Below are 14,340 nucleotides of genomic sequence, written 5' to 3' on the forward strand. Positions count from 1 at the left end.
GGCGAGCAGCGGCGGCGACGCGGAGAGGCGCAGCGGAGGTTTCCTGGTTTCGGACCCCAGCGGCCGGATGGTGAAATCCTCCCTGCAGCGGATCCTCAACAGCCACTGTTTCGCCAGAGAGAAGGAAGGGAATAAACCCAGCGTCACCGTTCACCCCAGTCGCACCATGCCGCTCATCAGTCTGCACAGCCGCGGAGGCCGCAGCAGCGAGAGGTGAGCGGCCCGCCCCTGCCCGAAGCTTCCAGAAGCGCCGCCGCGCTAGTTGGAGGTGGCGGCCGCGGGGCGCCACGGAAGCCCCGGGAGCTCGAGACCCGCCCCTTTGTCGAGGCCACAATCGCGCGCGGGGGGGGCGGGTTCTCGTCTGGGTGGGGGCGGGGCGGGCAGCGGGACCCGTCCGGAGTCTCGGCCTGGGGGGCGCGGGGTACCTGGTTGGGTTTGGGAGACAGCGGAAATACGAAATCGGGTTTGGGAGAGGGTCGCGGGATTGGGGGGAAAGATTGGGGGGCGAGTTGATTCGAGGCCGAGTCGGGCCCACGAGTCCCGTGAATCTGCACTTTGCAGGCGCGGCCCATTACCGGTGACCGGGGGGGTATCTTGAGCGCTCCGACGGAGAAAAAGCTCGAACAAGCGGGGTCCCCCTAGTGACCCCCATTTTTGGCCCCAGAGCTTATCGGTCCGGGTGCGCCAGCCCCGAGGGCAGGCAGAGCGAGGCTGCGCCACGTAGGCGGCGCCGGGGGCTTTTCTGTGGGTGGCGGTGGCTGCCGAACCGCCCCGCCGCGGGCTGCGGGCCTGGCCCTTCTTGCCGCCCCCTCGTTAGAGATGTTTTGGTCGAACGTAGTTGTGCCCATTTCCAGGGGCCGGGGGTCCGATGTGAAGTCTGCTACTTGTAGTTGGTAAGAGCTTAGGCACCCACCACCACCACCACCCCCGGGGTCCCACTAGCCCCGCAGCGGGGGGATCCTGAGCCGAGAAGCGTGCGGGCAGGGGTTTGAGGGGCCCCAGATGGGAGCCGTGCAAAATGGAGGCGACTTCGGGACTTGTTTACACTGCGCAGCAAATGGCTGCTGGCGCTCCCGACTGCGCGATTGTGAAAATCTCCCCGGGGCGCAGGGCAGGCTGCTGAGATGACGCAATCCCCAGTCCAGCGGGAGGGGCGCCTCCGCGGGCCTCTCCCCCTAAGCGCGCCCTGCTGGTGGTGGACCCACAAAATGTTGCTGGCTTCTGAGAATGCGCTAGAATTTCCGATTTTTGCTACAGACTGCAAAATGGAAAGGGGGAAGCTGAAGTGGTCCGAGTTAGAAGTGGGAAGTAAAACTTGATGGGGAGGTAGGATTGGGTTAGTGAGACTTTGTCTTTGTCTTGAGATAACTCAAGGACAGAAGACAGCACTAAGTGGAATTTTGGGTTGATAACCCAAGCATGGCCCAAGAAGGCCCCGTTAAGTAACCGCTTGTTTCTCCGATTTCAGGGTAGGGGGCGGGTGGAGCTTTTGAGCCGCCCTGACTGGCGGCTGTTGATTTTGACCCCTTGACCGGTGTAAGCATGGGACTGGGGAGGGCGATCTCCGGTGGGCCCCACTCTGGCTGGGACTCTGGAATGCCTTGGCCTTCAGCTTGGTCTGGCTGAAGCTCAGGGTCCTGTCAGTGAAGGCCACACCGCTAACCAGCCCGTTTTCTTCCAGTTCCAGGGTCTCCCTTAACTGCTGTAGTAACCTGGGTCCAGGGCCTCAGTGGTGCTCCTGATGTCCCTCACCCACCCCTGAAGATCCCAGGTGGGCGAGGGAATAGTCAGAGGGATCACAATCTTTCAGCTAATTTATTTTACTCCGTAAGTATCTGGCTCTCTGGGCTCTCTGACCTTAGGGGGCGGGGGGCTGGCCACGCCACGCCACACCACACCTGCAGCCCTGCTTCTGAGCAGTGGAGAGTTCTTGTACACCTGCTGTGTGCTAGGACTCTAACTACACGATTTTATTGAATTCTCAGAATCTGAGGATCAGGGGACACACACAGGTGCAAGTTGCAGCCCAGGATGTTTACTGAGCCAAAGTACCCCTTGGTGAACTGTTTCGCCCCAGCCTGGGGCTCCCACCCTGACCCTGGCTGGAGCCACCTCCCCTAGAGGCCTGGGAAGCCCTGCATGCAGAAGACGACATTGCAGGGGGCTGGGTGACTGGTTGATTTGGTGCTTTTCTGGGTTTACCAAACTGTGGCATTGAGGAGGAAGATCAGCCACTCAGTCTGTGGGGGTTGATGTCTAAAGGTTTGAACTTGGTTCTTTCCTTTCACAGGATAATAGGCTGAATGTAACAGAGGAACTAACGTCTAATAACAAGACGAGAATTCTCAATGTCCAGACCAGGCTCACAGATGCCAAACACATCAACTGGAGAGCAGTGCTGAGCAGTAGCTGCCTCTACATCGAGATCCCAGGCGGAGCTCTGCCAGAGGGGAGCAAAGACAGGTGAGGGCCAGCCTGTCGTGTCCTCCCTCCTAGGGGAGGAGGGAAACCAGAGTCCAGAGTTGGGCGGCCATCCCTGTTTTGAGTAGTGGTCTAGCAGTTTTCCGGAGATCCTCCACAGTGGGCACGGCCATATTTACGGACATCTGGTGGTCACATCCGGGGGTGCCCCTTAGGATTGATCCTGGCATTGAGGGGATGGGATCAGGGATGCTCAACCTCCACACAGAATGACCCAGCCCCAGTGCCTCTAGGTCTATACCTGGAAGTTGTGCTCCCATCAATCAAGCCTTTTAAGAGAAGTGGAGGTGCAGGCTGGGCCCTTACGAGGGACACATGAGGGTGGGCAGATTCTGACAGTTGCACTTCAGCTTTGCAGTTCTTCTCGAGTTTGCTGAGGAGCAGCTGCATGCTGACCATGTCTTCATTTGCTTCCACAAGAACCGTGATGACAGAGGTAGGTGACCACCATCACCAGCTGCTCTTGCAGGGATAAAAGGAGACCTGGGGTGGAGACCTGTGGCCTAAGGTCCTGTTGTCAGATCTTGGCCATGCTGTTCACGGGACCGTGCTGAGCTTCCCCTGCCCGTTACTGCTGCAGCCCCTGGGAGGCTTCTGTTAGGGGCCATCTGTGAAGGTGGGCGGGCACAGAGCCCAGGGTGCTGGAGGCCAGCGGGCTCAGATGCAGTTTTCCTCCACAGCCGCTCTGCTCCGAACCTTCAGCTTTATGGGCTTTGAGATTGTGAGACCGGGGCATCCCCTTGTCCCCAAGAGACCCGACGCTTGCTTCATGGCCTACACATTTGAGAGAGAGTCTTCGGAGGAGGACGAGTAGCAGCTGCACCACCTGCACCCTCACCTCTGCCACCACTGTCAGATCATCGCAGATCGTAGCCCCTTCGTGTGTCTCGCTTTGTGCTGGTGGTGTGACCAACTGCTGCACTGGGGTGCAAATGCCAGGCCTGCTCCCCTCTTCTGGGTTTTGTCCGCATGTTGTAATTGTGCAAATAAATGCTCACTCCAAATTAGCGGTATATTTCTTGAAGTTTAATATTGTGTTTGTGATACTGAAGTATTTGCTTTAATTCTAAATAAAAGTTTATATTTTACTTTTTTATTGCTGGTTTAAGGTGATACAGATTATCCTTGTACTTCAAGCAGGAGTTTTCTTATTTGAAGTTTTGGAAACAGTTTTAGGTCTTAACTTGGAAAGATAGGTATTAATCTACCCTTCTATTGCTTTGAAAAAATCTGAATAAAAATTACGTCTAAGATCTGTCTGGGCTCAGTGGTGTTAAGTTGGCCTGGAGGGGCCTCAGTTTTCTGGTGAGGCCTGGGGCTGTTTGCAAGTGTGTGATGGATGCATTCTGAGCTGAGTAACTCCCTTGACAGAGGAAACAGGCCCAGGGTGGGAAACCAATGTCAGTCTCTTGTCTGGCCACAACCAGGTTCTGTGGGATGTGCTGAGTGGCTCAGCTCCATGGCAGGTTTCAGGATCCTGGGGCCCTGCTTTGCCGCCACCTCAGCAAGGCAGCTCTGGATGGCAATATGCCCTACCTCACCCACACCTTGGACCTTCAGGTCCCCTGTCCCGTGCCCTTCCCTGGGGTGACCAAGGCTGGAGGCTGCCTGGCTTCCACTTCCCTGAATGGCCTCACCTCTGCCTGAAGCTGGGGTCCTGTGGGAGACTTAACCAGGGCGGTATGGATGTGTGTGGATGTGGGCCCCCCTCTAGCAACTGTGCAGACCCTGTGCACCCCAGTTGCCCCTGGGGAGGGCCTCACAATGCCATGCTGGAATAAGGACTCCTGGGGGAGACTGGTCCTGCTGTGGAGGGGCGAGGTGGCGCTCAAGTCCCAAGATTGGTGGCATCGTGGCGCCACCTGCTGGCTGCACCTGGGCATTGCCTGGAAATTCATATCCAGGCCTTGGCTGGGAAATAGGCTGCAAAGGGGTATCTTTGACAGGAGGAAAGGTGCTGGGAGACGGTGGGATGGGATACTCAGCTACCTGGGTGATGAAGCCGGTTTTCAAAGGTTTGGAGGTACAGAGCTGGTCATATCTGGGGGTTAGGAACAGTCCCTCCAGGGTCACCCTGTTCGGGGAGGAGGAGTAAGGAGGCATGACTGGAGGCCCAGGCAAGAGCGGTGGACCCCTCAGGGCTCCTGTGTCCGTTTTCAGAGGCATAAACTGAGTTCCCATTCACTCCCTCAGGTCCCCTGGTGGGTCTTGCAGGCCAGTTCATCAACCTGTGCTGGCGCTGGAAGGAGTGTCTGTGCTCTGCTGCTGTGGAGACCGGGATTGTCAGACCCCAGCACTAGGACACCCTGGCTTCTGCTGGACGGTGGGGGGAGGAGTTCCACACACATTGATGGACAGGGGGTGTCCACACCGGGAAGAGGGGCAGGTGGACCTGGCATCAGAAAGCCTCGCTGGCCCTGGCCTTAGTCCTCAGCCCTGGAAGGGGACACCTGCCTTCTTGGGGTGGACGTGGGCCTAAATACCCAACAAAAGAAGGGGGCAGGCATTGGAGGAGGGGTGCACTAGCCTTCTGGAAGGGGGCACCGACCCTCTTGAAGGCACTGCCACCAGCCCCAGCCCTGGAAGGAGTGCCTACCTCGTGCAGAGGCCCTGGAACAGCCACTCACTCTCGGAGGGTCAGTCCCACAGAAGTGCCAGGGCGTGGCCCAGTGAGGCCTTCATGGCCTCTGCCAGGTATCCACAGCTCAGCTAGTCCTTCAGGTTCGGCTCCTCCACACCAGTGGCCTGCTCCACTAGGTGCAGGACCAGCAGAGCGTGGCACACCCGCAGCCAGGGCCCAGCAGTGCTCCGCGGCCACACAGCTCCGGCCAGGGTCCCCAGAGCAGCGCCTGGGATGCCAGGTGTTCCGGGTCCGCGGCCAAGGGCACAGGGCCGAGCAGACAGCCCAGCTGCAGTTCCTGGGCACCCAGAGCAGCAGGCACAGGGCCCTGGAGTCCGAGCAGTCCTGTGGCATCCCAGCAGCAGGTTTCCCGGCCGCAGCTCTGCTAAGAATGTGCCCAGGCCTCCAGGTGCTCCAGGGCCGTGCTCAGCTGCAGCAGCAGCAAGGCCAAGGCTTAGGCGAAGTCTGTGGGCCTCTGTGCTCCCATGGGACTGCTCTAGGGCGCCTCTCGGGCAGTGCACCCTCAGACACCAGACCACAGAGCCTCTAGAGCAGCGGTTCTCAACCTGTGGGTCGCAACCCCTTTGGGGGTCGAACGACCCTTTCACAGGCGTCGCCTAAGACCATCGCAAAACATATATAATTACATATATTTTTTTTCTTTTTTTTGTTTTATTGCTTAAAGTATTACAAAGAGTATTACATATGTCTGCTTTCCCCCCCTACCCCTTGACATTCCCCCGGCCTTCCCTACCCCCCAGTGTCTTATGTCCATTGGTTATGCTTATATGCATGCATACAAGTCCTTTGGTTGATCTCTTATCACTTCCCCCAACCCTCCCAAGGCTTCCCACTGTAGTTTGACAGTCTGTTCGATGTTGCTCTGCCTCTGTATCTATTTTTGTTCATCAGTTTATAATGGTCTTTATTATCCATAAATGAGTGAGATCACGCGGTATTTTTCTTTCATTGACTGGCTTATTTCACTTAGCATAATGCTCTCCAGTTCCATCCAGGCTGTTGCAAATGGTAAGAATTCCTTCTTTTTTACAGCAGCATAGTATTCCATTGTGTAGATGTACCATGGCTTTCTAATCCATTCATCTGCTGATGGGCACTTAGGCTGTTTCCAGATCTTAGCTATGGTGAATTGTGCTGCTATGAACATAGGGGTGCATATATCCTTTCTGATTGGTGTTTCTGGTTTCTTGGGATATATTCCTACAAGTGGGATCACGGGGTCAAATGGGAGTTCCATTTTTAGTTTTTTGAGGAAACTCCATACTGTCTTCCATAGTGGCTGCACCAGTCTGCATTCCCACCAGCAGTGCACGAGTGTTCCTTTTTCTCCACATCCTCTCCAGCACTTGTCGTTTGTTGATTTGTTGATGATGGCCATTCTGACAGGTGTGAGATGGTACCTCATTGTTGTTTTGATTTTCATTTCTCGGATGATTAGTGACTTTGAGCATGTTTTCATATGTCTCTTGGCTTTCCAAATGCCCTCTTTTGAAAAGTGTCTATTTAGGTCCTTTGCCCATTTTTTTTTTTTTTTTTTTTTTTTAAAAATATATTTTATTGATTTTTTACAGAGAGGAAGGGAGAGAGATAGAGAGTTAGAAACATCGATGAGAGAGAGACATCGATCAGCTGCCTCCTGCACATCTCCCACTGGGGATGTGCCCGCAACCCAGGTACATGCCCTTGACCGGAATCGAACCTGGGACCTTTCAGTCCGCAGGCCGACGCTCTATCCACTGAGCCAAACCGGTTTTGTTTTGCCCATTTTTTGATTGGATTGTTTATCTTCCTTTTGTTAAGTTGTATGAGTTCCCTATAAATGTTGGAGATTAAACCCTTATTGGTGATAACATTGGCAAATATGTTCTCCCATGCAGTGGGCTTTCTTGTTGTTTTGTTGATGGTTTCTTTTGCTGTACAGAAGCTTTTTATTTTGATGTAGTCCCATTTGTTTATTTTCTCTTTAGTTTCAATGTCCTAGGAGATGTATCGGTGAAGAAATTGCTTCGGCATATGTCTGAGATTTTGTTGCCTTTGGATTCCTCTAGTATTTTTATGGTTTCCCGTCTTACATTTAAGTCCTTTATCTATTTTGAGTTTATTTTTGTGTATGGTGTAAGTTGGTGGTCTAGTTTCATTTTTTTGCATCTATCTGTCCAATTTTTCAAGCACCATTTATTGAAGAGACCCTTCAGTGCATAGGCCAGTGCTCTAACCACTGAGGAACCAACCAGGGTAAAACAAACATCTGATGAAATGTGGTGACACTTGCATCCTAAAGCCAGAGTGAGGATTAGATGAGTAAATGAGTCTAAAAGTTCTTAGAACAGCCCTGGCCAGTGTGGCTCAGGTGGTTGAGCATCATCCCATGGACCAAAAGGTCGCTGGTTTGATTCCCAGTTAGGACACATACCCAGGTTTCGTATTTGACTCCTGGTTGGGGTGTGTGCTGGAGACAACCGATCAATGCTTCTCTCTCTCTTTTTCACCCTTTCTCTCTCTCTAGAATTAATAAAAACATTAAAAAGAAACATTTAAAAGGCCTTAGAACAGCGCAAGACAGAGGAAGTGTTCAATACATTTTGGAAGCTGATGATGATGATTATTACAGTTATTATTATTTAAAGTGGTGCCTGTCAGCTGGCTGTGGCTGGTAAACTCAGTGGCTTTCTAGCCAGAATCTTCTGGGGAGTGAGTTAAAATTGCAGATCGCTGGGCCCCTGAGTGGTGTGGGGAGGGAGTTTTAACAAGTCTCCCAGGTGATGGAGAAACGTGGTTCCCAGGGCTGACTGTTAATTCGTTGGCTGTGAAATAAGCAGGTGTGGGTATGCCTAGGAGGGAAAGTTGGAGAGCCCTTGGCGGAGGAGCGGTGATGGTGGGGCTCCTCTTGGCGGCCAGGCCAGGCCAGGCCTCATCTACCCGCACCACGCGGTAGTAGAGGGCATTCCCGCTCTGCTCTCAGTGCAGGCGGGAGGGCCGGGTGGCCCCCCAGCACCCGAGTCGGGAGCCAAGCACGCATGGCACGGAAGCCCTCCAGCTGCCAGGCCTCTGGTCGTGGAAGGACAGGCCCGGCTCAGTGTCCATCGAGCAGAAGGGCAGCTCTGCAGGGGGACAAGTTGGCCAGTCTTGTCATTGCCTGTTTGACTCTCGTCCACCCTGTGGGACCCCAGAAGGGGCCTCTGAGGCTGCCCTGCTGGGAGTGGGGCTGGGAGCCCTTTCGGTGGGCGGCTCAGGGTCTTCTTAGGCAGGGGTGGGGGCAGGGGCTGTGGGTCAGCTGAGGAGGACCTGGATTACACCTGTGGGAGGAGGGCAGGAGGAGGGGGAGGATGCACAGAGTATGGGGCCCTAGATACAGGACTCCAGCCTCAGCCCCGTGTCCCCATCTCTGAAATGGAAATAACACTAATAGCCAACTGCCCTGAGCCTTGTGAGGTAGGATGACACCTGTGCACAGAGGAGGAAACAGGCTGAGGAGTGACCTTCAGTGGCAGAGAAGCCCAGCGCTAGGTGACCCCCTCCCCCCCACTTCCTTGTGTGGCTTTGGGCAGCCCCTGCAGCTCTCTGGACTCCAGTTTCCTCAGAGTTTTACAACCTGGTGAGCCCAGCTTTTTTTTTTTTTTAAACAAAGGTAGTAAAAAAGCTAATATAATTGACTTAAAACCATCATTAGGCGGAGAGTACCTTAAATGGTAATTAGAGATTCTATCCTTTCTCTCTGGTCACCTGGGAGGGATCTGGTGACACGCTCCCCCCTCCCCCACCCCCACTCCCAGCCCAGGGTCCCCTTAGGTGGCTCAACAAATGTGTCGAATGTGGGCTGAATCAGCAAGGTGGGGGCATTGGGTCTCGGGGTCTTGGTGAGTGGCTTCGAGCTGCTCATGCTGCTGAGTGGGGGGCATGTGTAAGTGGGCATTTATGGGGTGTCTGTGAGCGGTTCATGGTTGTGGGTGAATGTGCAGGGACCTCAGCGAAAGCAGGGCAGTCTCACATACCTTGGCCCTCTTGCCCAGCCTTAACCCTGCTGTGTGATCCTGGGGGGTTTCTTGCCCTCTCTGGGCTCCTTTCTTCATCAGCAAGACAGGGATGTTGCCCATCAATATTTCAGGGTGGTGGGAAGCACCTGGTGCTTTTGTGACATGGATAGACTATCCAGCCGTAACGGTGGGCCAACAGGGGGAAAGCTGGGGGCCAGCCACAATATTCAGGGACCTGTATTGGGCCTCATCCCCAGAGCTCAGCCCCTGCAGGCCAACTGCAGCCCCACCTCCAGCCCTGCCCCACCCAGATTCCAGATCACCCCAACCTGGAGAAGTTGCTGTTTCTGCCCTCTCCCTGCCCCAGCACTCCTCCCCAAGCCTCCCACCTTCAGGGCAGGAGTGACTGCTGGGCAGGCAGCCTTGAGAACAAACTCCTAAGAGCCGCCGCCCCTGGCCTCCCAGGACAGTCTGATCTGTCACAGGCAGCGACCTGGAAACAGTTAGCCTAGGAGACCGGGTGGGGCGGGAGCCTTTTAGGTAGGAACAGCGTCTCAGGCAGAAGCACAGCCTGCGTACTAAACACCAGGAAGTGGGAGCCAGAAGTCAACAGTCCAGGGTGAGAGCAGGGCAGGGGCAGGACGGGGAGACAGGTCGAAGTCCTGAAGGTCACTCCAGGTGGGCGGCAGGAGATTAGGGAGAGTGAGAAGTTTCAGGTCCCCCACCTTTGGGGAGGGCAAGGAACCCCAACAAAGATGGTTTAGTGAGAAACCCAACCAGTGCTCTTTATTCTGTGGCTTTCATTTCCTGGAGAACAACTTCCCCTTCTGTGGGACCATCTGAGAAACCCCCAGTGCGTGGGCCACCCCCCTGCCCCACCCATTCCAGGATCTTCAGACCAGGATTGTGCTTTGGGCAGGTGCTGCCCTATTGGGGCCTGACTCTGTTCTGACTTGCTATGCGACCTATGCAAATCCCCAGCACTCTGTGTTCAACAACGAGAGGTGTCTCCCCCTCTCTTGGCCACGCGAGCTAGATTTTTCTTTAAAAAATTGAGCCCACCCTAGCCAGTTTGGCTCAGTGGATAGAGTGTTCGCCTGCAGACTGATGGGTCCCGGGTTCAATTCAGGTCAAGGGCACATGCCTGGGTTGCAGGCTCCATCCCCAGTAGGGGGCGTGCAGGAGGCAGCCCATAGATGCAGGAAGCAGCCAGCCTTATCTCTCTCATCACTGATGTTTCTGTCTCTTTCTCCCTCTCCCTTCCTCTCTGAAATCAATAAAAAAAATATATTTAAAAATAAAAAATTGAGCCCGGCCCTGGCTGGGTGGCTCAGTTGGTTGGAACACTGAACTATGCACCAAAAGGTTGGGGGTTTGATCCCTGGTCAGGGCCTGCACAGGAGGCAACCGATCGATGGTTTTCTCTCACATCAATGTTTCTCTCTCTCTTTCTCACCCTACCTGTCTCTTTCTAAAATCCATGAATGTATCCTTGAGTGAGGATTAAAAATTTGAATCTTCCGGGTCCTGGCAGTAGTGGGTGCACTGCTGGGTTGGGTGCTGACTTGACAAGATCAAAGCTGCAGGAGGTACAGAGAGATGGAAGGATCTTGGATTTGATTGACAATGCTTGTCAAGAGGATAAACTGCTGCCCTGGCCGGCTTGGCTCAGTGGATAGAGCTTCGGCTGCAGACCGAAGGGTCCTGGGTTCAATTCCAGCCAAGGGCACATGCCCAGGTTGTGGGCTTGATCCCCAGTAGGGGGCGTGCCAGAGGCAGCTGATCAATGATTCTCTCTCATCATTGATCTTTCTTTCTCTCCTTCTCTCTCCCCCTCTCTGAAATCAATAAAAAAATATTTTTTTTAAAAAAAGAAGATAAATCATCTTAAGAGGATGTTGCAATACTACTGAGTAAGCTTTCTGAACCTGAATGGGACAAGGTGGAACCACGGAATCCGTTAAAGAACAAGAAATAAAGTGGACTGGCTTGGCCTTATAGTACCTCCATGAGAACGTTTCCCCATAGGAAGCTGACACCTGGCTCCTTCTTCCTGGATGGGTTTTTAAACATGTATGTAGGTACATGTTTTCTTTCAGTCTCCTAATCCAAGTCTTCTAGCGACAAATCAACACTCAAAAATGTATGCCCACTTAGGCTGGCTGGTGTGGCTCACAGCTTGAGCATCATCCCATGAACCAGGAGGTCACGTTTTGATTCCTGGTCGTGACACATGCTGCCTGGGCTCCATCCCCAGTGGGGGATGTGCAGGAGGCAGCCGATCAATGATTCTTTTTCATCATTGATGTTTCTATCTCTCCCTCTCCCTTCCTCTCTCTGAAATCAATAAAAACATATAAAATATATTTTTTAAATGTACACCCACTTGGTTTGTGGAAGCCAAGTGCAATGACAAACAGATTTCTCAGAAATGCAGAATATTTGGTTCTTTGAACTTAAAGTTCTTCATTCACTAGCTTGTGCTTAAACACGTTTGGTTAAACATTTGCCTTTAACTCTAATTTTAAAAAATATATATTTTATTGATTTTAGAGAGGAAGGGAGAGGGAGAGAGAGATAGAAACATCAATGATGAGAGAATCACTGATTCTGCCTCCTGCATGCCCCCTACTGGGGATGTGCCCGCAACCCAGGCATGTACCCTTGGCCGGAATCGAACCTGGGACCCTTCAGTCCGCAGGCCGACGCTCTATCCACTGAGCAAAACCAGCTAGGGCTAACTCTAATTTTGCTCTGCTGTCAGAATTTAACACTTCCCAACTACTTATAGTTATTCTATGACAGAGGTGATTGAAGATACAAAAAGAAAAGGCTAAGGAAGAGGAAGCCAACACAGGGAGACATGAACTTCTTGTATATCCCGCTCAGGGACGGAGTCTGAGCGGCTGCATATGAAGCCTGTCGGTGTAACGCACATTTAGAAGCCCATTCACTGACTGCTGGGGTTCCTAAGCTTCCTCGTGGTGTTTTTAAACTTTAGATACATTTATAAAGTTTTTGTGCTTGTTTGTTTTTGTGATCCCCACTGCAGGACATTCTTAGAGAGAGGAAGGGAGAGGGGAGAGAGAGAGAGAGAGAGAGAGAGAGAGAGATCCATCGGCTGCCTTCCAGGGATTGAACCTGCAACCCAAGCATGTGCCCTGACCGGGAATCAAACCGGCAACCTTTCGGTGCACAGGCCAACGCTCAACCAACCGAGCCACTCCAGCTGGGCTGGATACAGTTATAAGTAAGTGTCTGACATGTCCCTCTGCTTTCCCTACCACTTCTTTTTTTAAAAATATATTTTATTGATTTTTTACAGAGAAGAAGGAAGAGAGATAGAGAGTTAGAAACATCGATGAGAGAGAAACATCGATCAGCTGCCTCCTGCACATCTCCTACTGGGGATGTGCCTGCAACCCAGGTACATGCCCTTGAGCAGAATCGAACCTGGGACCTTTGAGTCCGTAGGCTGATGTTCTATCCACTGAGCCAAACCGGTTTCGGCCCTACCACTTCTTTTGATGCCTCGGGAGATGCTGTTTAGCTCGATGGGCCACTAGTGTTTTATCCGGTAATGGGATTTATTTTACACCCGGACACCCCACAGCCCTTCGAGATATAACTGAAACACCATGGAGTCACTATTTAGTTATGCATTTCTATGAAAATGTGTATTTTGCAAAACACATATATTTATCTCCAGGAATTATTTGCCTTTGTTATATAGTGTCTGCCTTGTTTTCTATTCACAATGTCAATTCTGTGGGAAGAGGCCCTGGCTTATACTTCTGTATCCATCATTGAAAAACCAAGAACACTGAATAATTGAAATCTCTCTTTTAAAAAAAAAAAAAAAATTGAATCATCTGTCTTCCCTTCCCCCCACCCTCACCTCAAGAATAAGCCAGGGTTGCCCTGGCCACTTTGGCTCAGTGGATGGAGCGTCGGCCTGCGGACTGAAGGGTCCCAGGTTCGATTCCGGCCAAGGGCACATGCCTGGGTTGTGGGCTCGATCCCCAGTAGGGGGCGTGCAGGAGGCAGCTGATCAATGATTCTCTCTCATCATGGATGTCTCTATCTCTATCCCTCTCCCTTCCTTTCTAAAAATCAATAAAAATATATTATAAAAAAAATAAAAAGAATAAGCCAGGGTTTAGAAAATCCTGAATCTGTACCTAGCTTGAATTAGGGACTCAGTAGACCCCATGCATGGGGAAACTGAGGCACACGAGGCAATCGTTTCTCCTGCTTTTGCTGCAGGAGGACTAGGAAAAATGAGGCCCAGGCCCCCCACTTTCTGGCTTCTTTGAAATCAGGCACGGAGGAGGCACTCCAAAGCCCCTGACATGTGCCTATTTTGCAGAGCAGAACAGAACCACCCCCTCATGCTCAAATGGGGAAACTGAGGCCCAGAGAGTAACACGGCGAGGGGGGGGCGGGCAAGTGAGAGGCTGCTCTTGGCCGTGCTTCTGCTGACTGCTCTGAGTTGGCCCAGCTCCTTCCAGAAGGGGCACAGGCTTTCAGAGGCCAGCAGAGTCTGAGCCCTGACCCCGACTCCATGCCTCAGTTTCTCACCTATCAGGTGGAGGTCCGAGAGAGAATGAAATGTGTACTCGTATGACATCCAGCACTGAGGGCTGCCTGCCTTTCCCCAGAGCCCCCAGAGACCTGAACGGTGATGGGCCTCTGTCCGAGGAGACCCGCCCCCCAGCCCTGGGGGAGGGACCCACCAGCTCCAGGCTCAGTGGTGGACTAGCCCCACTTCTCCTTTCCCCCCATTGCTGGCTCTGCCCCCGGGCGAAGCATGGGGCAGGGGGTTCCCGACAGCAAGTCCCACCTGCCCTTCTCGACACCTGCCTCTCCCTGCAACCTCCGGCGCTCCGCCCACCTGTAAATGGGACCACAGCAGGATCCAGCTCCGGGGGGGCGGGGGGGGCGTCATTAGCAGGAAAGGAGTTAGCACAGGGGCGCAGCCTGGAAACAACATGGTGCTCCTGAAGTTCGACCTCTAACTTTTCACCATTCACTCTCTCTCCACAAACGTCCCGTGATGCAGGGTCAGCTTTGGGGCTGGAGCCAGGCAGCTCCCCCTGGGGACGCCTGCAGCCCCTTATTCCTCATCCATCATTTCTGCCCCGACTCCTCCTCTTGTAAAATTTTTTAAAAACCTGAGGTTTGAAAACACACACACACACACACACACACACACAAAACCTGAGGTTTGTTATTAAACTGGTT

The 14,340-nt window shown here is 53.0% G+C and overlaps 2 protein-coding genes across 2 annotated transcripts; one reads left to right on the forward strand and one right to left on the reverse strand.

Moving 5' to 3' along the window:
* On the forward strand, positions 1 to 3,736 carry OAZ1 (ornithine decarboxylase antizyme 1). The gene is given in 6 exon segments (XM_070415735.1): positions 1 to 213; positions 1,682 to 1,739; positions 1,741 to 1,827; positions 2,291 to 2,463; positions 2,832 to 2,917; positions 3,162 to 3,736. Coding segments are annotated over 6 exon segments (684 nt in total). The 5' UTR covers positions 1 to 67; the 3' UTR covers positions 3,296 to 3,736.
* Positions 3,737 to 5,118: 1,382 nt separating this feature from the next.
* On the reverse strand, positions 5,119 to 9,002 carry PEAK3 (PEAK family member 3). Its single transcript, XM_070416964.1, is given in 9 exon segments — positions 5,119 to 5,288; positions 5,291 to 5,399; positions 5,443 to 5,498; positions 5,501 to 5,554; positions 8,005 to 8,096; positions 8,098 to 8,173; positions 8,176 to 8,244; positions 8,247 to 8,407; positions 8,884 to 9,002. Coding segments are annotated over 9 exon segments (906 nt in total).
* Between the last annotated feature and the right edge of the window lie 5,338 nt (positions 9,003 to 14,340).

This window comes from Myotis yumanensis, unplaced genomic scaffold (assembly GCF_028538775.1).
Source record: "Myotis yumanensis isolate MYYU_CA2020_CCGP unplaced genomic scaffold, mMyoYum1.0.hap1 SCAF_5, whole genome shotgun sequence".
NCBI classification, from domain to species: Eukaryota; Metazoa; Chordata; class Mammalia; order Chiroptera; family Vespertilionidae; genus Myotis; species Myotis yumanensis.